The sequence below is a fragment of the Apostichopus japonicus genome, chromosome 21 (assembly GCF_037975245.1).
Source record: "Apostichopus japonicus isolate 1M-3 chromosome 21, ASM3797524v1, whole genome shotgun sequence".
NCBI classification, from domain to species: Eukaryota; Metazoa; Echinodermata; class Holothuroidea; order Aspidochirotida; family Stichopodidae; genus Apostichopus; species Apostichopus japonicus.
Genome location: NC_092581.1, coordinates 16,621,948 through 16,646,697, shown reverse-complemented (window position 1 = coordinate 16,646,697; position 24,750 = coordinate 16,621,948). Strand labels below are relative to the sequence as shown.

Genomic DNA, 24,750 nt, shown 5'->3' with positions numbered 1-24,750 from the left:
GAGCATTGATATTGTATTAAAGTAACAAAATCAGTATAGTAAGCCTATATCCATCATTCATCCGGCTTTGATGTAAATAACAAATTTATAGCATATTGATCCTAACTGTACAGTCATCAATCAGCATTTTATAAAAGCTTCCTATATAATTGTATATATAGATATTTCTTCGTCTCCGAGATTTCAACATTACTGAAAAAAACTAGAAAGTTCCCCAAAGCTACTTCTATATATAACAATTACCATGAGAGACGGCTATACGGTTGGAACGGTTCATTTGTCAGTATTGTTTTAATGTCTTACGTCACATCGGGTATTCTTGTCAAAATATACACATCTATTGAAACTGAAGCTACGGTGTGACGTTAATACGGATCTATAAAATGAGAAGCTTCCATTCGTCTGGAACAGTACAAACATTGAAGTATATGTTCATTCAGTTTCATTCATGAGAATGTTTCGCGATCTCAAATGATGTTGTGAAGGGAAAATCATACTAACGTATAGGATGCGACCGGTTCACTTGATCAGTTTGATGTTCATTCGCTAAAAATATAACAACAGTACACTGTAAAAACACTTGGGTCATTTTTTGACCCAAATTTGACCCAGCAACTTAGTGGAATCTCCACCAGCCCAGGTTTGGGTCAATTTGACCAAGGATCTGTGTCATTTGACATCTGACCTAAAACTGGGTTATTTTGACCCATGCGCTACTTTGACCCATATGCTACTTTGACCCAGCTTTTGACCCAGTGGTTAGTGCAATCTCCACCAGCCCAGCAGATTGGGTCAAAAAAATTGACCACGTAAATGGGTCAAAGCTGAATTTACATTTGCAGTTGCAGGAAGTCTATAAAAGAAATGACATAAGACTTCGATTCCTAAAGGTAAATTAATTTATTCAAATCACAAAGTGGTGTTACAATGAAAGCATGCAATTTCTTCTAGTTCACATATAATTATCGATATTCGTTTTGTTTTATTCCAACTAGAACATCATAGTAACAGTAAAAATCAGAGTAATGTGATACCCATAAAACTAAACAAACAATGAACACAAGAACATAGGCTAAGGCTAATGTACCAATTGAGAATCATTGGAAATTAAGCAATGTTCCTAAAAATCCTGACATACTTAACTGAAAAAACTGATCATTTATTCATGTGCGCAAGCTTTAGTTCACTGAGGAATATGTTCTGTACTACTTGAAGGACTTTAATTGTTGATCCACAGCTAGGTTTGCTGCAGTGTTTGTAATCGAGACTGGAGCATGCACTCACTCTCTACTTGTATCCTTAGTCACTGTAGTAGTTTGATTATTAGCTAGCATTTCTAATTGTTTTTAAAGAATATAAATAAACAACATTCCATAGTTATCAATTGTATAAAATGTTAGGTATACAAAGAAGACATGTAGTACATCAATGGTGGCTGTAAGAAATCAAATATTTTGGAAAGCTCAATGTTTGGTGGGGGCTTTGTCATAGTGAAAAGTCAAAGACAATATCAAACATATTTTGCAGTGGGTTGGTGGGGCAAGATAAACCCAATGGCCAGCTGCCAATTAATAAAATCTTGCAAGCATATCCCAAAGGTGATAATTTCCTCAGTAGTTCTTGTACCAAAACAGCATTAGATTTAAATGAGGCAAAGCTTGTTTATAACATACAGTACAAGACTTATAATCACTGAAAAGTCATCAATAAATGGAAACACTGTGAATGAATATTTTTGCACCACCAATATGTTACAATATGTATTAAATTTTCAGTTGCTCAGGCAAAAAATGTACATCAGTCATGCTGTTGGCTAGTTGTGCACATATGATGTATGGAACACTAGTTTTGCACCACTGTTTGTGAGGCAGTTCTGCTTCTTTTGTCCCTCTAAACTTAACAATAACAAATACCAAATGAAACTTAAACCCTTGTTCAAGGTAATATAACCTGCAAACATAAATAGCAAACAACTTTGTCACATTATGTAAATTAAAAAAACCTCATGTAATCATCCCATCATGTTAATGACCATCAACTAAGTGTTAACCTAATGTTGCACTGCCCAAGGTTTACAGGAGATATGTTCATATCCCTTATATGTGTTTTGAGAGAATTATACGATAAAAGGTTACAATGTATAAAAAACCAAATAAATCATATTAAACACTACTTTTGACAAAGTTGGTTACATACCCTTTTTTCTCTTACTGACTGCTTAAAAAAGCACGCAGGCTTCTTATTGAAGGGGATGTCAAAACCTTTCCTTTCCCTTCACTAACCTTAATGAGGAATTTGTGTATAAATTCCCAGGTTGTTTGACACTGGCAGGGGTAGGCTATGTCAAACAAGTACAATGATTTGAAACAAATATCAAAAGCTGCAATCAAATCTGTTTCTGGCAGAGCAACCCCTTCGATGATCACAAATGACTGAGTTGGATACCTTCTATCACCAAATGCAAGGACGAATGGCTGCTTTCGAGTTCAATCTTGCTTAAGCTCATCTTCCATGAATTGAGGAAGATTGGTCCCAACCTTTGGAAGAAAGAAAATAAATTGCTGCTTTCAATGCACACTTAATTCTGTTGTCACTAGTTTAATCTAGCAAATCTTTTCACTTGAATCATTACCATAGCAGATTTAAAATTCTGTTGACCCCAAATGACCTTGGACCTCCATGAAAAAATAGAGGGATCATCTACTCACAAAGGGCTACCTACATACTAAGTTTAAGGTTCAAGCAACTTAGCTTGGCAGCTGACTGTTAGAAGTGAAAAATCATCATGACATTTTATGCGATTTAATTACATACCAGTAGGAATGACTGAGGATGTAGGAATATCAGTTACTTAGCCTACACAGTTAACAGAAATTGACCCATATCCCTTACTGAGTATATTGTATGTAGACTGTTCAAGATAATGGTATTAGTACCTTTTGGATCTGTTTTTATGTTGAACTTTACAGGTGTAGGCTTCTTTACTTCTTTCGGTGTTGCTTCTTGTTTCTTAAAGGCATGGATCGTTTTCGGGCAATCTTTCCTCAAGATAGTCTGTAGCATAGCCTGTAGCAGGATGTTTCCCATGGGCTTTTGTGTACCATGCTACCTATAGTCCACAGATAAAAATAGGACATATATAGTTAACTTCAATTGTTCAATTACACCGACTATAGTCTTGGCAAAGACTGTTTGTTGGAGTATATCATATTTTACTGCAGTGGCATAACCCAGTAGGGGAAAAGCCCCCAATTGGTCACCCCCATCCGCCCCAAATTGACATACATATTAAAAGTAAATTAGTAAGATAGAAATGATGAACCATTTTACATCTTGTCCACCCCTTAAATACAAGAATTTTATCCCTCCCCTACACCCCTTCCCCATATCTTGTCCCCCTCCCCTTGCACAGACTCCTTGCTACCCTTCAGCTCTCCCCCACCCCCACTAAAATGTCTGATTATGCTACTGTTTTACTACATTTAATAGCACTGTTAACTCTCTGTTCAGCAAGATAGCTATTAACAAGTAACATTATACTAGTCTTAGCCTCTAACGTTATATTTAGTTAAACTTACGTAGTGAGGTTAGGCCTATGCTTTATCAAAGACCAAAAGTTAGGTCTAACATTACAGCTATCTATGTACCACTATCAGTATCACTATCACTGTATCAGGGTAATTATGGGCTTGTCTGAACCACGGCGCTCGCAGCACTAATAACATGTTACTTAGGCCTAGCCTATCATCATATCTACAATGGCATACTATAATATAGTATTTAACTAATTAACGTTGCGAGCGCCTGTGGCCTGAACTAGTCAGCATACTTTGGCGTATATTTACCTTTGAATATTGGTATTTACATTGGCAAACCCCAGTTATCAAGGATGAACTAATAAACGTGTCCATTTTCAGAGCCCATCAAAGTTTTTGATTCAACTTAGGCTGCCTTCTTGGTCCTGAATTTACGTATGATTTGTAGATTTGTGTGACGGTGTTCAGCTGTCGTCTACGAAAGGCGTCATGCAAAAACGCTTATAGTGGTCACATGACATAACTTATCCAATAAGAAAAGTCTTTGAGAGTGACCCAATGCAAAAAGTCAAACTTTCATCGAGCTATTTCACAATTTCAAACAATCTTGCGTAATAACTCAACCAATACGACCCATTTCTGGGTACAGTATGGCTGACTCAGCAGATGGGTCACACAAAATGACCCAGGTGTTTTTACAGTGTATGTGCATGATTGTTAGAAAGACATAAGGTGATCAAATCCATCACTCATACGGCAGCTAAACCCATTCACTCTATGTGAATGGGTGGCCCCATTGCGTGCAACTATTCCTGACAGTTTCATGTTTGGGGAAGAAAGGTTGACAAAATGACCTACAAATTACTGATCTTGCAGTTACACGCAAGAATTGCAGCTTAAATCTTATCACTGCTAGGAAAAAAAGAAAAAAAATTGATACTCATCCCAAACGTCATTTGAGGTCATAGATGAGTCTTCTAAGCTGAATGAATAAACTTTGCTGGTGTTTATACTATTCCAGACGAAAGGAAAAAACTCTTTTTAAAGTTTCATTTGATAATTTCTCTCTCTGACGCTTTGAAAAACACCGCAGCCTTTAGCTTAATTCATTTGCCACATTTAATTAGTGTTTCACTGTCAAAAAATTTCCAAGAGAGTCGATTTCTTGACCCGACCGTGAAAACTTCCCTCGAAATCATCTTTGACGGAAAGCCCTGGAAACTAAGTCAAGCTTACACCCACAATAATTGATATACACGGTGTTAAAGACCTGCAGTATGTTCACCAAATACTGCGCTAACTTGGCGAAGATTTGGGATCAAGTTAAAGCGATACTTTGCCATATGAGGAGCGAAAGTGTGAAAAAACGTTCTTCTTTAAGACATCTCGTTACGTGTTTTGTTGCGGGGGAGGGGTGGTGGGGGGGGGTACAGAATTGATGGAATTATTGAGCAGTGTATATGCAGCTATTTAGAACTTTTGATAGTCTATCCTTTGGTTCCACCTATATAGTCTACCTCACATTGGCAAGACTTATCTCATTGCAGTTAAAGAATTTTTCATTGCAATTTCTTGCTTTTAATAAAATAGTGCGGTCATGTCAGACATTTGGACATTTATTTTGCTCGGTTGCATCAATGAAATTTTAACAATGAGCAAACGACCCAATCCCACTGTGGATTTAGGACTTTAACTGATACAAATCAAAGAAACTTCAGGCCTGTCGTCGAAGTTGTTTGAAAACGGCTGCAATCCGCTGTTATACTTCTTTTGAGTTTAGACCGAGTATAACCGCTCGGTGCCGTCACTATAGATGCCACCGTTGGCAAAGTTCTCCCTCACTTTTGCCTCCAGAAACTGGGCCAAGTAACATGGGGAATTGTCCTAGTTTTTCGCTTTCTAAATGTATTCGTAACGAAGAATACTATAAGCTAGTAAAGTAATCTTGTTAAAGTAAGGTATATAAGCTGCCTATTTATTGGCCTAGTTCTTTTGAAGTACAGTCAAGAATACAAGACTTTGGTAACGCATTCGTAATCTGCATGCATTAATGATATATTAATGCCTGCAGTGATGGGTTCAGTGAACCAGTTTTATCGTGGATGTCTTTGTGCAAACATTTCTTCACTTTTGAAGAGCGCTGTTTTCAACAGATACCGCCCATATGACTCATGCATTTGGCGATTGGGGAGTATATAGCGAAAGTAGACTGTGTGGTGGTTATACACCGTACCTCACTCACTATACCTCATCTCATACCGGTATCATATCGTTCGCAAGGAGAGTACATATAAGGTGGCATCTGTTTGTTAGTTAGCGATGTACCGTATCTCATCCATAAATACTTTAGTAAAAAGTAATTTATATGTGTGCCATAACTTCTGTTGTCCGTGTCAAACTATGTTTATCAGTAAAGTAATAATGAGGTTAAACACCATCTCTTTATGGGCAACGGTGGTCACTAAATAGATAGCCTCAGTTGCGATTTCATTACTTGCACATATGGTGGCATAATTCATTTTCTTGCTGACAAACTAGAATTACACAATAAATCATCAAACTTAGTAATATCGTCTCTCAAGCTCTTGTAAGTAGAAGTTTTCAGTTGGTAACAGCTACCTGGGCCTCACAGTTGTAGCAGCCAGTGATACGTAATTGGTCATGCGTGGCACCTCCAATTTCCTTAGCATGGCCATGTGCTAGAGCTGTTTTGCAATATGTGTGTCGTTACTAGAATCCAAGTCTCTGGTTTGCCAACACGCTGCTCTCTGAAGGAAAGGATAAAATCATCTCTAACTGTTCTCAGTGTTTGCACCACGTATACGTCCATTAGAACACTTTAACATCCAGTCCACACATAAATAAATAAATCATATTAGGTAACAGATATCAAAGATCCCCCAATTGTTTTTTAGCACTTTTGTCTTAAAGCTAAGAGTCCAATTGTATCTATTGCAAGAATTAGTCAATTAATCATTTGTCATTTTCATGAATTTTCCAGAGAATTATGTAGGCTACTCTAGACGCTACAAACATGGGTTTGTTTGTAATTACAGAAATGTGGGATCATAAACATGCATACGTCTAGTATATTATATAAATACTAACCGCGAGATGCGACGAAATTTAGCAACTGTGATCGGTGTGTATTCTGGTCACGCTGTTCACCTATATGTCGTCTGCTGCCATATATACAGTAGCCTACAATATATACGTTAGTGACTCAATAATGAGGGATACAATAACACCACCTCTGAATCAGCATTGTAAGTCGAATTCTTGTCATCATATTGAAATGTCTTGCACATCTAATGCCAGATGACAACCGAACCAACTTTAAGTTCATAATTAAGGTAGGATGTCGTCGTCAATTGGACGAAGCCTAACAAGGGACTACCAGTAGGTTAGTGCTTACTCAATATTCAGTAGTTTGACGTATTCAATAGCAGCCTAACGTAACGCCTGTTTGGGTTTGACAGTTTAACCATGGCGCTCCTGGTTAAAAACTTAAGCCACGGCGACCGTAGGCTAATGTAACAAGTTAGTGTGAGAGATTGAAGATCCTAAACTGCTAGCTTGTCAGTGTAAATACACCTCCCAAAACCATACCACTTAAATAATCTGAAAGCCGACTTTGTGACACTGCCTTTATTTGCTACATTGTTGATACAGTGTATTTGCGTCTGGTAAGTCTTAATGACTAGCTTAAGACATTGCTAATAAAGTGTTCATTATAATGGATAAACCAGATTTAGTAAAGTAGTCCTACTGCAGTATTAGGAACTTTCTCTACGTACTGTGAAACTTGTCAACACATATGTCTGTTTTGCTTCGTCCAAGGATTTCCGGTCTGTTCCAGGCAATATGCAGATACATGGTCTTAATTAAGTTATGATAGCCTAGGGATGTTTTTCTCTTCTTCTGTTTTGCCATCATCAAATAATAATTTACCTATTCAAGCTATATCTGGCTTTACATTACAGAGCAATTGTCTGTCCGTACTATAGTCTGTACTGTATATCTTAAGATAAAATTATACTGAGCATTTTAGTGAGAAACATAGAAAGAAACCCAAATAATTTTTTAAGTGACAATATTTATTCATGAAATGTCTGAAAATTATAACCAACCTCTGTAATGCACTTCCCAAATGTGCATCATTGTTTGTAACAGTATCTTCAGTGATGTCATCTCTGGGTGTTGCATTATGGTGCAGTCTGTTTATAGTTGTACTGTATTTGTGTGGAACAAAAGGCACATCAAATATATCATCTTTGCAATAAGAAATGCTTAGAATGAATAACTTGCCCAGGGATATTCTTCAGTAGACACAAGCAAATAACTGTATGAATCATCTTATACTGTACATAACCAAATACCAACCATCTAATATACTGTACATAACCAAACACCAACCATCTTATATACTATACATAACAAAACACCAACCACCTTATAGACATAGGCGTAGGAGGCGGGGGGCTGCAGCCCCCCAACCAAAAAATTTTGTGAAAATTCGGGCAATATGCTGAGAATTTTTCGGGCACCTACTGAAAGAGAAATAATTTGCAATGTGTTTTTCAATGGTTAAACTGATATTATTATTATCATTATTATGGTAACGACTTCCCCAATAATTCTAATCAACATGGAAGGGTAATAAGACGGCAAATGATTGTATGTTATTGGCATGTGATGTAATAACCGATGCATGCCTATATGATATGCACATTAAGATGTTGAGCGCGCGCGGAGCGTGCGAAAAATTTTGGTTATATTTTTCAGGCAAGTCGTTACAGCCCCCCAAATCAAATTGGTCTCCTACGCCTCTGCTATAGACTACATAACCACACACCAACCATCTTATATACTGTACATAACCAAACACCAACCATATACTGTACAAACCAAACACCAACCATCTTATTTATATACTGTACATAACCAAACACCAACCAAACAGTGATGATTGCAAACTTGGATCATTTCTAGACTTCAACTTTGTGTACAATACATTAAGCGACTCACTAGCACAAAGCAAGTGGGTCTCAAATTTGACCATGTAGTCATGAAACTTCCCAGATTTAGCCTAAATGGATACTGTACCATGGGAATCCAGTTACATGGTGGTTCACAGCTGATAATATGTCTGTATACATGTAGTCATCATTGCATATTCTTCAGTACCTCACAGCGCACAGCATTTGGTATTTGAAATACATACATGTGCGTGCTAAACTAATCCCAGTGCTGTAGCTTGCAGTATTTAATATTTCCTTGTATTAATAGAAGGTTAACATGTTTCTCAGTGCTATTAAACAAAATGAACCTTTGCTTTTGATGAAAAGGATAGACCCGTCACCCGAATAGCTTTATGTAAAGATATGGACGTAAAGTTAAACGGGCATACTCTCAGTATTTTAACACAAATTTGAAATTGGTAGATCTACACAGTGGTTATTAGATGCATGCATTGCAGCTTGTTCAGACATCAACAGTAGAGACATACTTTATATTTTATTGTGTACATAATACATATATACAGACAGTGGAAATCCTAATGCTGAATACGTTTATATACACACTGTCAATTAATATCTTTAGTGAATGAAAGCAATAGAAGAGCAAACAAAACAAATAATATCCTTTATTTATCATGCAGTAAAGGAACTACAGTACTCAATCACTGAGTTTGTTTTATTAAGGCTGTGCAATGAATTATATAGTAACTAGTAGATGTTATTGACCTCAGGCATGAAGACAAGAGTACAAGCTCGAAATGCAGAAAGTACTTACATTCGCCGTTTAACCTTTGTCCAATGTTATAATTATAAAATATTAATCAAAAGGGATACGAAGAGAACCTGAAAGCCTTTTATAAAAACATAAATGGTTAATAATTTAAAAACTTAGTTAGTCTGTATAACAGTTCAAGTGCTTTGTGTTTGAATAACAGACTGCTTGATGGTAAATGAAAAATATTAATTCTGCACATTTTGTATTCTGTGTCTGGGCAGTGTATCAGGCATTTCTGACTGTCTAATTGCTTTAATCAAAAGACAATCCAGTGCAAAATAAAATGATTTGTTTAACTTACGAGATCAACTTTTCAAGAATTCAGATTTCTATGATCAATAATCATGAGAACCTCATTATGTTAAGACCTAGTAATTTAGACTTGTAATAGACTTAGTAACAGGGAAATATGTACAGAAGTTGGATTGAGGGTTTCGAGTTGTGAGCATCTCCAGTTCAGAAATTAGACTGGATACTACTACTGCAGACACCGTTGTAACTTAGCATAATGTTTGTGCAATAAACATACAATAGAGCAACAACATTCAAAATCTTAAAAAATTAATAATATAATAACATAGCTGATTAAACTCTATTTTTCTAATGGTTTTCTAATAACACACACTCCTAATCCTTGGTCACAAAATTATTCTCGATTATGAAGTCACATGATTCCAACAGTTTTGTAGATGTGAAAGCACAAATGAAATCATAGAATTGTATATAATTATTATGCAGTTTATGTCACTCTGTAGAACCCACAACTACATCACACACGTGGCATCAAACATGAATTTGAATTTAAACTCATGGCTTATATCACCGTGGGTTTAATGCTCTAACAGGTTGAACCCCTTTGTCAGTCTCATACAGTTGTCATGCATATAGTACAGTATTTGATTCTTCTAAGCCTATCTCCACTGTTTTACGACGAAAATCTTTCATTAGAACACAATCGTAAAGAATAATTGGATAAGAGGTTTGAAAAATATATGGAAACCAAAAGAAGATCTGATATGTAGGTTGCCAAAATAAAAGGTGAGTTCCAGCCATAGCTTGGAAAAAACTCTTGCAATTGTTACCCTTTTCCCCTCCAGGACATGCAGTTACCATGGAGATGGGAGGATGAGGCTCCCTATAGTGTGCAATATGATATGCACTTCTTTGCTTTTGTACTATTTTCTCAATCTATGGAAATTATTCATAGCCTTTGCGGGCTGTCATGCATTGAATATAAGGAGAGGTGGTTGTGTTTCCAGGGTGTAAAAGACAAACAATTTTAAAATCTAATTTTGTGGAAAGAAACTGTCTTGCCTGCAGCGATGAATCCTCACTAGTAGTTGAAGAGCTGCATGGCCATTCCTCTTTGGTGGTGACTTAAGCCTACTTCCTTCTGGGAAAAACAATTTTTGGAGAAAAAAAAAATTGTGGATAACTGACTGAAAACAGTGTGATACAATAGGAAGTGAAAGTATTAAATATTTTTTCTACTCAGAGTTTTGTTATTCTTCATAGTTCTTATTTCGATCATAGTCAACATAATACAGAAGCTGAAAACAGATCAAACCATATTACTTTATGGACAGGAAAGGAAAGTTGCTGACTATTTGTCTTTAATACTTTTAATACAGGACAGAGAAGTCCTGAAATTGTAAAATGACCGTAGCTGACTGTTTGTCTTACAAATTCTCAAGTTTCACCACACAAAGGATGTTCTACATGAACATGTGCCAAAAATAGATGAAAAGGTGCTCTATAGCCTTAAAATTGATTGTTAGCCTGTTAGGCCCGTTGGACAGTACCATGTACTATGAATGGAGTTTTTTTTCAAATTTTATAAGCAGGGGATGAGTTTATTGTTTGCAGAATTCAAAAGACTCAAATGTTCTCTGTCAGTGCTATTTATAAAGAAAAGATATGTGAGGAAACTATCACTTTGATTTCTTGTATCAAGTTGGTGACTATTTTTTTAATATTTTTTATCTTTCTTTTTCTGATGTGCAGTACTTCAGATGTCATGTTGAATTGTTGATGACTGGTTCCCAAATCAGCAACTACCTATAGATGCAGACATACAACAAAAAACATATAATTCTATTGACAAACATTTTAGAAAATATGTGAAAAATTAAGAAAATAAAGGTGCAAATTTTATGTATTATTAATGAATGATTGCAAAGAAAGGGAAAGAATATGACTAGGTTATTGCACCTTCCCTTGAGAGATTATAATAAACACATGTAAAATTTGTCTGGACATTGCACAAGTTGAGCGAATTAAGCGGAGCGAAAAACATCTATATCTACTGTGGTTGTGATAAAATACAAACAGATGCCAGCTTTTCAGTTACTGTTGTGTCTGCAATTCTTGAAATTCTCGGAAATCAAACTTGATTCCAAACCAGATGGCAGTTTGCCTGTTTTAAATTGTGTTTCAAGACTTCTTCCTCAAATAATAATAATAATAATGATGATGATGATGATATTTTATAGCACTTCACATTATAAAAGATGATGTAAAAGTACAGTTTACACAGGACTAAGTAAAATTCCTTAACAAGGAAAATTAACATGTCAGTAAGAAAAATAATAAAGCAAAAACAGAAATATATAATTTAATGAAACTAAATGAAAGCAACATTAAAACAAAAGAAAACAGTATTAGTCACTTAAATACTTAATAAAAAGACGAGTTTTTAGTTGAGACTTAAAATAATAATAATATAATTATATGAGACTTATATAGCGCCAAATCAGTAGACACAAGTCACTGCTCACTGCGCTTTACAAAGAAAGCAAATAAACTTACAAAAGAACAATTGAAAAAATGGGTAAAACAAACGAAAGTGGGTTTAAAGTCAGAGTCTTGGCAACAAAGTCACGATAGTAGGGCGTTCCATCGACATCGTGTTTTTAAAATATGAAACACCTCATGACCAAAATACTTGGACATTAATAGGTGATTAAGGGTTGGTGGTGTGGTGCAAAGAATACATCGGTGGTGACATGACAGTGGTTTACATACTTCTGACCGTAGGAGCCGGGAAATTTCTCAAATTCTAAATTTCTGAGAATTCCCATGTCTGAAAACAGGATGCAGAATATTTGGCATGAGAAATAATTGCCAGAGAGTTCAACATCTGAACTTTAAGTAACCTTAATTGTAACACTTGTAGATTACGTGGAATGAATAGATTCTGTGTCACCTTTTTGAATATTCATATTAAAGCATTTTGTTTTAAAACCATTCTTTCTTCTTCTTTGCTTTGCTCAGCAGCAGCAACAGACTATCTATCACCATGGAAGAAAGGAGAAATCATGATTGGAATAAAGGGGATTGTAACTGTCCCGACAGACATAGCAAGGATAGCATTTTATACTCATTGCTCTCTGGCAACTCTAGTTCAGACACGGACAGCCCTCCGAACGAGCGAGAAGAAACATCGTCGAGAAACCTTATACCTTGGTTACACAACAATAGCACATCACCGCTTTCATCATCATCATCGTCATCATTGTCGACGAGGACGTCACCACAGTCAACACCATCATGTCATTACACGCCAGCAGCTGTCCGATTGTGTAACCCTAAAGAGACTTGCCAACAGGTTGCTTTGTTGCTCCTTAAGACCGTGGAGTTTGTCAGGACCCTTCCCATACACAGTGCATTCCCATCCAAGGATCGTACTCTATTGTTTCAACACAGCTGGTCAGAGCTTCTGGCGCTGACCATGGCCCAGTACAAGTTTGAGTTTGAAGTTGAGGAGGCCAAAATTACCCAACTCCCCTCGCCGGAGGAGGAGAAAGAACAAACCGGGGTAGAGGAAGGTGCAGGGGTCGCTCCTAATCAGCTCTGCCCTCAAGGGGGCCTTCTCAAGTGCCTGGTTGCAATGAAAGGTATTCCGACTAAGTGCGACGTGGATACAATGAACACATTTTTCAGGAAGTGCGACACCATGATGCTGGACGACAAAGAATTTGCATACCTCAAAGCCACAATCTTTTTCAGTTCAGGTAAGCTCACTGAAAACCTACAGTATGGCATACAATATATCCTCTCCACATGGTGCTATTAAGTTCCATTAGCCTATTATGGTTACCAGCTTTAATCTTTAAAACAAAATCTGATGTATGTATGAATGTCTGTATATATGCATGTATGTACGTACGTATGTATGTTTCTAAATACATATTTAACAATGTGGTTGCAGTGTTGTGGCAGTACATACTATATCTGCAAGCAAAACAAAGTAGACCTTGAAAAGATGCAAAAAAATAAAAAATAAAAAACACAACTAAAGAATGAGATTGTTGGCTGATATGCTGGTACTTCATCTGTGTCACTCAACTAGAAGAGAAACAACGCACATGCCAGTGTTCCTCATTGTGGCAATCAAAGCCATTGAGAATTGAAAAAACCCTGGCTACATTCTTCAGTGAAGATCAATGTTTCTTTGAGTTTTCTCTGATTCGATTTGTAGGTTACCTCTAGAGGGTATTTTTTATCCCCTGTGATTCCCTTCAACAAGGCCCCTCATTTATTCAGCACAGATCTCTCAATGAACTCCTCTCAAAGTCTGTGGTTCTCTGTGTTAGTAGTTAGTGCAATAAGTCAAGTACAGCTTACACACTCATAAAGAAGTTGCTTAATAATATCCAAAGGAATAATACTTTAAACATTTTGTTATTTGTGGGTGAATGGATGGTAACCCACAAGAAGAGAGGCTGCTAGTTAGTTTTCTTTTATAGATCATGGCTTCACGAAGGGCATGACACCATCACACACAGCTTGTGGCTTTTCGAGGAAAATTAGAGCCCAAGGTCTTTGGAAGTTCAAATTAATATCCTTTCACAAAAGGCTTGATATCAAACAACTGTGCAGACAAAGTTCATGCAATTTGGAATAATAATCCACTTGGCTGTTTTGAAGTGATCAGTGAGGAATAATTCATAGTATTATTTCAGATTCAGACACTTTATAAAGGTTGGATACTTACACAGCTTACACTGTGCAAGAACAATAAAGAGCTCCATGGGGAATACTATTAGTTAAAATAGGGTTAACAGTATAGCAAACTTGGAGATTCTTTCTGTCATAAAGGTCTTTTCACCCAGATTATTCACTTCCAATTTTCAATTCAATTAAATTATTTCATTACACAAAGAAAACATAAAATAAACAGATTGAGAAGCAAAAAAAACTAAATTACAAATAATTAAAAATAAATAAATAAAATAACGTTGTAATTAATAAATTTTAAAGCAAGATATAAACATGACAGAAATTATTTGGAAGACTTCTGAGGAAGTATAATAGACAACAACATGCAGGTTTGGAGTCACCTGGGATTTAATTTTTTCAAAACTTTCTTCCCAAGCCACTTTAAATGGAATTAGGAACAAAATTTTTGATTCATGAGTTACAGGAATTTATAGATACTATTATTTTAATAATGTACTCAGATAGCTAGTAACATTTATGGTCATTTCCAGGGGAAATCAGTCTGTTCGTTCATCCCTCGCCTCCTATACCAGAGTGGTCACCCTTTGTCCCCCTTTCCTTTGTCCCCTGTCTACCCACCCCAACCCCCCAAAAAGAAAAAGTTTTTTTTAATTTTTTTATTAAAGCTCTCTCAGTTGATGTAACAGTCTAGAATATAACATACTGTGACTGTGAGTCTCACCATCACATAACACTTTGCATATGATGGGGTACAGTACAAACATGATACATTTAACACTGCCTGTGAAGGTATTGACAGCTCAGTGCATTGCCATGTGTACATTAGCATCTTGACATTGGAGTCATTGGAAAAGTATCAAGGTGAGCTGGCTCTTGGTAATAAATATTTTGGCAAACTTTTTCCAACATTTTGATTATATTTTCCAACATTTTGATTATATTTTCCAACATTTTGATTATATTTACTAGTCACATGTACTGTTTACATGTATAGGTTACAAACTTCAACATTACACCTATATGGTTGGCTTCATCTTATGAAACATATATATACACAACTAAACAATCATTCAGAAACGTGCCAATGTTCAGGGACAAATGTACCCTACGGCAGTAATATATGGGGATAGCCTGTGCCAAGTTCATGTATCATGTACTCTAAGCATGGAGGTAAAAACAGCAAGTTACAGTAATAAGGCCTAACATTTTGGTATGTAAACTCTGACAGTCCTAATAATTGCAAAAAAATATTCTCAAGTTCATATGAGATAAAAGTACAAGATGTAGTGCTTTTAATGTAAAAGTATATTTATTTCACTTGCTCTTCATATATTTAACTATGCGTTTAACTATGCATTTGCATTTAACTATGTTTTTAAACCAGCTATGATGCTTGCCCCAATACTATAGATTTAACTATTATGTTAATTTATACATTACTATGTACAGTATGTAATGTCCCCCCCCCCCCATGTAGGTAATTCTACACACATATCCTATGTCCAAGTAGGTCTATCCTTTTCCACTTGACACACATTTGTGCAGTACACCTGATCTGCATATCAACATATAACACCTGCATGTTGTCCAATAGTAGAAGTGATGCAAGTGCCTTTGTTTTGAACAGACTTTGAAAATGTCGTTATCAGTCATAATACTGCAATTATTAATGAAAGCAGATTAGTTTGTCAAAAGAGTGATTGTGAAATGAATTCATGCTTATTATCCTTAAAATGCTGTTTCGGCGCTGTTTGATGTTACCAATTGTTTTGCTTTCGAGCCAACCTTGAACTTTACGCTAGTACCCATTTCTGGGCATGGCTTAATTGCTCATTACGATTTGTCCTTCAATACCTGCTAACTTGCTATGGGAGAGTTAGATGATCAAATTATAATAAATTTACAGGATTTACCCTGCTTGTTGGAAGATGTAGGCTGAGTGAACTGTACTTTTATTATCGGCAGGTTGCCATCATGAAAGCAGCCTAGTACTAGAGTGTTGCAATGTACTGTATGTTGTATATACTTAACTGTAGGCCTACCTATTCAGCTCTGCTGAGATGTAATAATTTCCAGACTTTGAAAGTTGGGTATTTTCATCCATTATTAGTGCTCTGTCAAGGCTGACTGTCTTGCCTTTGACTTTAATCTGATTTGGATGAAATATTGGTGATAGTCACCCCTCCTCCCTCCCTCCCTCCCTCCCTCCCTCCCTCCCTCCCTCCCTCCCTCCCTCCCTCCCTCCCTCCCTCCCTCCCTCCCTCCCTCCCTCCCTCCCTCCCTCCCTCCCTCCCTCCCTCCCTCCCTCCCTCCCTCCCTCCCTCCCTCCCTCCCTCCCTCCCTCCCTCCCTCCCTCCCTCCCTCCCTCCCTCCCTCCCTCCCTCCCTCCCTCCCTCCCTCCCTCCCTCCCTCCCTCCCTCCCTCCCTCCCTCCCTCCCTCCCTCCCTCCCTCCCTCCCTCCCTCCCTCCCTCCCTCCCTCCCTCCCTCCCTCCCTCCCTCCCTCCCTCCCTCCCTCCCTCCCTCCCTCCCTCCCTCCCTCCCTCCCTCCCTCCCTCCCTCCCTCCCTCCCTCCCTCCCTCCCTCCCTCCCTCCCTCCCTCCCTCCCTCCCTCCCTCCCTCCCTCCCTCCCTCCCTCCCTCCCTCCCTCCCTCCCTCCCTCTGTATGAAAGAATGAACATCATTGGCTGGTACACAGATAAATATTCAACATGTCCATCATTAAAGGTTATAACTGCTCACAAACATAGACATGTTTCTTTTCTTTCTTTATTGTCCAAAAGAATATTAAAGAAAATTACTCCCCCATCCCTCCCATACTTCTAATCCCTCCCCCACCCCTCCCATACTTCTAATCCCTTCCCCAACCTTCCTACCCTCCCACCTCCCAACTGTGGGTAAATTTGTTAACTGGGCTCAACAGCCTCAATGATAAACTCAATGATAAAAGGCAAGTAATCTTACATGTGGCAATCGTCCATGTGGGAACAACAACGTCTACATTAAAAATTAACAGGCAGTAGGCTACAGCACAATACATATATTGTATATGTCCAGAATACTTAGGTATGCAATATCTTTCTACCAAATGAGGATATTACCTAGTACGTATCTTATAAACCACCCACTTTTATTAGCACAATGCTTATATAGTTGATATTGTGACAAATATTGACATCTGTTTGCACTTCAGAGGGTAACGGAGGACAAGATTATGTGCACGCTTAATGTGATTGCACTTTTACACAGAATTGCAAAAACAGTGCGGTAGTAACAATTAAGCCATTAATGAGATGTGTGTGTTCTGCCAATATTTAAGGAAGATTAAATTGCCCTTGTTGCATCGTAAGATACAGCCAGCATTACTTTGAAGAAGAAAATAAAACGACACAAAAAAACGTTCCTTTCTTAACAATTCTTCTACAGACAAACTCAGAACATTTATCAGCAATGAAGAAATTGTGATTGAAGTTTTAACTATGGTTATATAAGTTTCCATTACTACCCAGATATATGGAAACATATTGGCAAATGAGACACAGTTGTTTTCTTTAGCATCCACTTCTTACTATAATGATTAACACCAATCATCTTTATCAACCCATTCCATATCTTTCCAATGTCCACATATAACCCTTCACTCCTCCTCCTCCTCCTCCTCCTCCTCCTCCTCCTCCTCCTCCTCCTCCTCCTCCTCCTCCTACTCCTCCTCTGCCTCCGCCTCCTCCTCCTCCTCCATTTGTCTCTTTTCCATTCCCTTCCCCTTCTCTCCCTGACCCCCACTTCCCCCATCCAAAAAATATCCTCTCTTGCAAAATTGTCACTACAGTTTAACCTTATTTGTGCCAGAATTTGACACACATGAGTCCCGATGATTGAAAATAACAAGGATTAGATGGTTTTATATTTAGTTGTTTTCACACCTCAAGCTCACATATCAGCTTGAAAGATGCCAAGTAGGTTACAGTGTTGACTAGATTCAGATGACCTTGACTTTTAGCCCACAGTCAACTGGAAATGGAATTCTTCTGCTAAAGTTGCCCAAGCAGAAAAGTTTGTAAAGGCAATAATAATACAAGTTTTGCTACATCTAGATAAATTGTGAACTTAGAGGGTTCTGTAATTTATATTACAATTGCACTGCTGTTAAAGTCGTTGTTTCAGGGGTTATGGTTGGTCACAAATTGGTGAGTAGTATAAGCCAAGGTCCCAAGTTGACATAGTTGATTCTGTCCACAGCTGCCTCCAAACAAGTCTTGTCTGTTTATGCAGGGAGTTGTTAATTCCATAACAACTCCCTGGTTTATGTCACTCTGCTTCCCTTTACAATAACACATGGTTGAATGCTGTAGTTTGGGGGGGGGGGGCGGGGGGAGGGGTTTACAGCAAGGAAAGGAAGATGTCTTTTGGTTTATACAGAGCTTACTTAAAGGTCGGCTACAAATGAAAGCCTGTTTAGAGTTTATAACAGTTTTTAAGAGTAATTTCCCAAAGGATCTGACCTACAAACTTACAGTAGCTGTTTGAAGTCTCAGTGAAAGAACATTATTAAAGGCCAGCTGCAGAGTACGTGTTGATGTTCCAGTTTAAGTGACCATTATTGGACTACCTAGCATATTTAGAAACATCACTGATTACATATCAATAGCAACTTAATTCTTTCTATCTCTAGAGTATCTCAGTACACTACATATACAGTACTCTATATACAGTACTCTAAAATATTTGACTAAGTCTCTTAATATAACCTAAAACTATATTATTTTGTTTTAAGCACGGTCATAAGGTTTCTATTTATAACAAAGCATTGCAAAACATATATGAAGAGTACATTGGCCTATTGACGACACATATGAACTTCCACACTATAATGTTATAATATACAGTAGTACATGTATGGTAACATGTAGTTTCTGCACATACAGTGTACAATACAAAAACCGAAATCCGGTAGATGGCCTAAAGCACCCTCTTCACATTCAATCTGACCTCATCAACTTGAATGAATGCTTCAAATATTATTTCATATTTACATATTTTACTCTTAGGCTTAGTACATGTATCTTTAAAAGTGAAAGTGAAAAAAAAACTTTTCTTTTTGTCCTCAGAATTAATAAACAAGCTGTACAGATTACTTTTTTTTTTGTTCTGAGAGTAATGAATGATTGTCAAGCTCATTAATATTCCAACATTGATATTAATGAAACCAGAGGTATACCTTTCAGAAAGAAGCATACATATATGTGTTATTGGGAGTTGGTATAATGTTGAACCTTTTGAGCAGTAGTAATGTGTGTTAAAATTTTGTGTGTGTTTTGCATTTTCTATGGAGACCAAGAATTTCTTCTGGCCAAAAACGAGTTACCCCTAAGCACGCATCATTATGGGATATCGGAAAAAGAAAATGGGATCAGGTTTTCAGCTTGTAATGTTTTTTTTTTTTTTTGGTCTGTTGGCTATAAATTTATAAATTTCACATTGCCTTCCAGAATATGCCTTTTATATAGTTTTAATTTCTTGCATCCTTTGCAAAAAATAATATGTTGGCTGTGAAAGAGTTATTACTTTGAAGGACAACTTTGTCCCTGAGAGCCTACTGTGCAAGTGACATGTAAATGACAACCTTGCATACTTGGCATTTTAACTAAACATCCTTTCAGCCCCCAGCAGGTTAGTTTTAAAAACTCACTCACAATGCTACTAGAAAAATACCAGATGACTATTTTGCAAAAGTAGAAGGTTGGCTATCAGTGACAGTTGGTGGCATAAAGGGTGTCCTCGATGCAGTGCATTTGGGTTGGTTGAACTTGGCACTACTTTTGAGTTTTCAAAAAAGAGTTTTCAAAAAGTATATGAATCGGAAGGACTCGGTACCTGCCAATTCAATCATTCAATTTCCAATTAAATAGAATAATATTCTGTTATATTAGATGATGATGAAGATGTCAAGAAATTTTGAAAATTATTTTTTTGAAATGTTACTCAGTTTTAAAGCTGAAGTTTGGGACAATTCAGTCCTTGGGGTGGGTAACAATTTTATGCTTTCTGCAACAATTTCTGAAGTCTTTTAGTAAAGTTGTTTTGATGATAGAATAGCATCCCACATGTGGAAGGATGTCTGCAACGGGTGGGTACAGAACTGAAGAACAAGCTGTACACCATCATGTTATGTTATTGGGCTAACAAAGCACAGACTTCCTGTGGGCATTTTTCCAGCCATTCAATTCAAAGTTGAACATGAGATAGTGTATTACTGCTCTGTGGTTTCATTTGATTTGTTTATCTGATAGTGAAAGATAGGCCTGGCTAGTTGATTCACCCATTAATCATAAGGTTACTGACATGTCCCTGTGGGGGGGGGGGATAGGTTGCTTCCCACATTTAGACCTGACATGACCTCTTCTTGGTTTACTAGTGTGAATTCTTACATTGAAAGAGAAATGTCTTTGTTTTCCCCACCAGCTAAAATAACTTAATTTCCTGGTTTTGTCCACTTAGTTTTGTCCACTTAATTCAGTTGGATCCTGAATGGGTGGGTGAGTGACCAGTCTGCTGTCATGTTCAAATTGTTAGAGGTTGGTAAACGGTAGGATTACTATTACATGTACTAAAAGAATGTAAATACATTAGAAGGGTGGTTAAGCGTCCCTTCTTATCATCCTATACTGGCTTGCTTGACAATGGTCATTATAGGCTCAGTTTTATTAGGCTTCAATTTTTTTCTACCAAATATTTCTCAGAAGTCAAACAAGGCTATGAGGGGTGGCAGTATTCTGCTTGTTAAGGTTTGAAAATGAGAGACCAATAGTTGACCTTCTAGCATATTAGTCAGCTTTTCTAGCATATTTTGTAGGCAGTATTAATGACCTTGTAATTTTTTTGGCATTTAGTTGTTAATTTCAAGAAATGTGCAGGTTATCAATCAAAAGAAACTGCAATTAATCATTTAAACTAAGTCAGCCTTCTAGATTTATCACCAAATATTGCTAACGTAACTAATCAAAATTGATTCTCAGCTCAATGACATCGAGAATATTTAACGTATTAGTTTAGTCAAACCTTGGAATGTCAGAATATCCCTGGCAGAATGTTTGTCCATATACTGATGAAATCTTAATTTCTTAAATACCTAGACTTGTGATAAGACATGTACTGTAGTTGGCCTAGTGCCTACTATATAATTATGATCCATGATCTGGATAATCCAAGGTTGATGCTGTTTCACTCACTTGTAGTGATTCTTCGTTGTTTGATATTATAGTTTCATCAGCAGCCTGGTTGGTATTTACACTTGTACTACTGTAGTATGCTCTGTGCATACAGTACTTGAGAAAGACCCAAGACCATAGCAGCCTCAACCATTTTCCATCTGTTTACCCCTAGGGACAACAAACAAATTTTATGGACCCCTCAGACTAAGACAGTGTCATCAATGAGTGACACTGACCTCAGACCCCCCGCCATGGTTGGGGGTGGGGGGCTTGAGGTCATTCTCAGACTTGCTCTTACTGTCTTAATAGAGTTAAAGCCAGTAAAATGATATCACAGCCAACACTTTTGCAAATTGAAACATGCATGAACCCCATGTGGGCCCCTAGCTCTGCCCCCCCCCCCTCTGCAGGTACCTTCCAAACTCACAGACCCACTAGAAGTCTGTGGACTCCAGGTTGGGAAAGATGGACCATAGATGGATCAATAAGGCCTTTACATAATTGTAAACTCTGTAAACTTCTGAATGATACTGTTTTGATTTGTGGACTTTTTTTCCGGATAGCTTCTAAGGCACTATTTAACTGACTGGGAGAAGTTCGTTCAATGCAGCTCTGATGTGAAGAACTTTCTTAGTAATTTTAAGACTTGCCGAGGCCAGACCTACAGTATGCCTATAGCATGGTACTACACATGTTCAATTCAATTAATGTTATGGATATATATCATGTATCTTAAATACAGTATGTTTGGTTGCTGCAGTGTTACACAAACAATGTAATTTTGAGGACCTTAGTCATAAGGGTTCAACACACGCTAACAGAGCTAATAGAAAACTTGCTGAATAGATTGAGTCGAACTAAACCGCTACCGTCTACCCCTAATAATATACTTTTATGGTTACTAGCAGCTATTTTTGTGCATTTAAGCCAATACAACTCGACCTTGGCCTGCCTTTTCTTCCTTCTTAATGGGTTTGTGGGTATTAAAGAACTCATTGGTCTGTGTGCGGGCAGATATGGTTCCTGGATAAGCAGTAAACTACAGACCCCAAGTCTCTCTCTCTTTCATCTTTGTGCCAAACAATTGAAGGCCTGACTCTTCAAAGATCCCATGAAAGCTTGTCGGCCTTCACTTAAATTCCTGAACAATAGCAATCCATTGACTTCTCTGCTGTTCAGTTGTCAAGGCCATGCTGAAGTGCAGGCTGAGTGGTTCAACGTCCCAACTTGAACTTGGTTTTGTTGATACATGGTAGAGACTAAAAGGCTCCAGTCCGAGTAGCAAGTGTCCTGACAGGATATTTCAGATTAGTACAACTGATACAGCTCACCCAGTGGAAATGCCATTGAAAGCCTTAATAAGCTGAGGGCTCCCTTCAAGAACAGAAATTAGAAATCACCTGAACATGGAGCCTTTCACATTTTTTGGTTAGGATGCCGAAGGCTCAGTAACCTTTGCAATCTGTGCTGACGTGTGTGTGTGTGTGTGTGGTCAAAGTCTGAAAACTGTGTGAACACGATTACTCCAAATAATAATCTTGTATGTAATCCTTGTAAACATGTTTAACTCCAAACTTAAAGCTACAATTAATCTGTGAGTTCTACCATGTTATGATTTTCCTATTGTGAACATAGTTTGGTCCATTTCAGTTCTGTTCAGTGAGTAGGCCCAATATCTAAAATAGATCTCAATTGATCTTCAACTATACCTATATATATTCATCCATGAAGTGAAATCAGGCTTCAAATAGTTGTTACTCTTGTGCTTTAAACAGACTCAAGTGTACTTTATCAGTGCTCAGCCTGAGCTTCAAAGGGTCAACAGGTTATTTCAAATAGTCCCAAACTTGACCCAAGGGATCAGCAGCTGGTTATCTCAAATGGTCACAAAATCAGCCTTATTGTCTCTTATTTACACTAGATGACTTTGGGGGTTTAGCAGTAAGGTTTGAAAATATTTCACAGTGTATTAACAATGTAATGTAATTCTCATTGCTTAATGACAATCATTAAAGGGATAGTTGGTCACAGATATGATTTGCTAACTCAAAATTAGTAAAAGAAAATGTCCATTTGCTCATACATCTATGTGTCTAGATATCACCTTGTCGTTTCTGGATACTGACACATTTTGGAATAAAAATGCTATACTGTAAAATCCTTACCAGTGAAATTTATTTGGTTGATACCCACAAGTGATTGCTGCAAATAAGAGATTGACATCTCTGTTCACTTCTGGTTCTCACTTAATTGTTGGATAAATTTACCTTACTTGCTCTACATAAGTCAGATCTGTGGAATTTTGAGCAACTTATAAGGCAAGGAATCACAAAGCTAACTGGCCATCTGGTGTATAACTAACTAGATGTTGGTATGTCGTCCATAGCATGCCTTGAATTAAGTAAAGCAGTCATATGGATCTATAGGCATTATTGTTGCTAGGGGAGCCTGCTAAATTTAGCTTCAACCATTGTATTTGTTGAGTTTTTATGCTGGTTGTGATATATCACTGTTAGAGAGACAGTAACTCCTTCTGTTTATGATATCAATATAATGTTTTCATTGCAAAAGGTGGTATAATGACCTTATTCTGCAGAGAGGAGGGTGGGGTAGGTGTGGGGGACTAAAAGCCCAAAGGATTGGTACTTATAATACCACAAAGGCACATATTTCTGTCAAAGTTGAGTTATGGTCCTTACTGTACACTTGAGAGCTCTGGTAATATTTGAACATGAAAATAGTTTGTCATTAAATATTCTTTCCATATGACTGTGCATATTAAATCATATAATCAATAATATCAATAATAATAATCTCAGCTGATATACTGCCATGTAGGCATTATCTGTTTATTGCTATTGACAACCAGAAACATTCTCTTCAAATAGAACCTGCCTGCTGTTCATGGGAATGTGAGTACTGAACAGAAACTTTCTCAATGCCATAAATAGTACTGCACATCATAACTATAACTTAGCCAGTTCTTAATATTCAACATCTGTAGGGTTTAATTCCTGTGTGGGGGGAGGGTAGAATATTTGTTTTCAATACCAAATCCATTTGTTTATTATAAGTAATTCTACTTCTTCTTTTCTTTTTCTTCCCTGCCCCCCCCCAAATCTCCATCATCCCCCTTAAGATTTCCCTTCCTTCCATCATTTTCCGTATTTCTTCTAATTTTCCAAACTGATATTGTCTCAAACCAATAATACAAATCTTCCACACAAAAAATACTAAACTGTAACTT

The 24,750-nt window shown here is 37.3% G+C and overlaps 1 protein-coding gene and 1 long non-coding RNA gene across 5 annotated transcripts in view; one reads left to right on the top strand and one right to left on the bottom strand.

The window, feature by feature from the left end:
* The window catches only part of LOC139963056 (nuclear receptor subfamily 0 group B member 2-like), a 47,677-nt gene that overhangs the window by 12,557 nt on the left and 10,370 nt on the right, over window positions 1–24,750 (top strand). For 2 of the 4 annotated variants that reach the window (XM_071963537.1, XM_071963535.1), the window contains exon 2: window positions 12,609–13,345. In XM_071963537.1, coding sequence (XP_071819638.1) covers window positions 12,631–13,345 — 715 coding nt within the window. In that variant the 5' untranslated portion in view covers window positions 12,609–12,630. Of the gene's footprint in view, window positions 1–12,605; window positions 13,346–24,750 lie in introns of all 4 variants that reach the window. The other 2 variants (XM_071963536.1, XM_071963533.1) reach the window with 1 other exon arrangement.
* LOC139963059 (uncharacterized) lies at window positions 560–4,242 on the bottom strand. Its single transcript, XR_011791492.1, has 3 exons — window positions 3,846–4,242; window positions 2,937–3,109; window positions 560–2,537 (listed from the first exon to the last, which is right to left on the bottom strand). It is a non-coding gene; the product is annotated as an uncharacterized lncRNA (long non-coding RNA).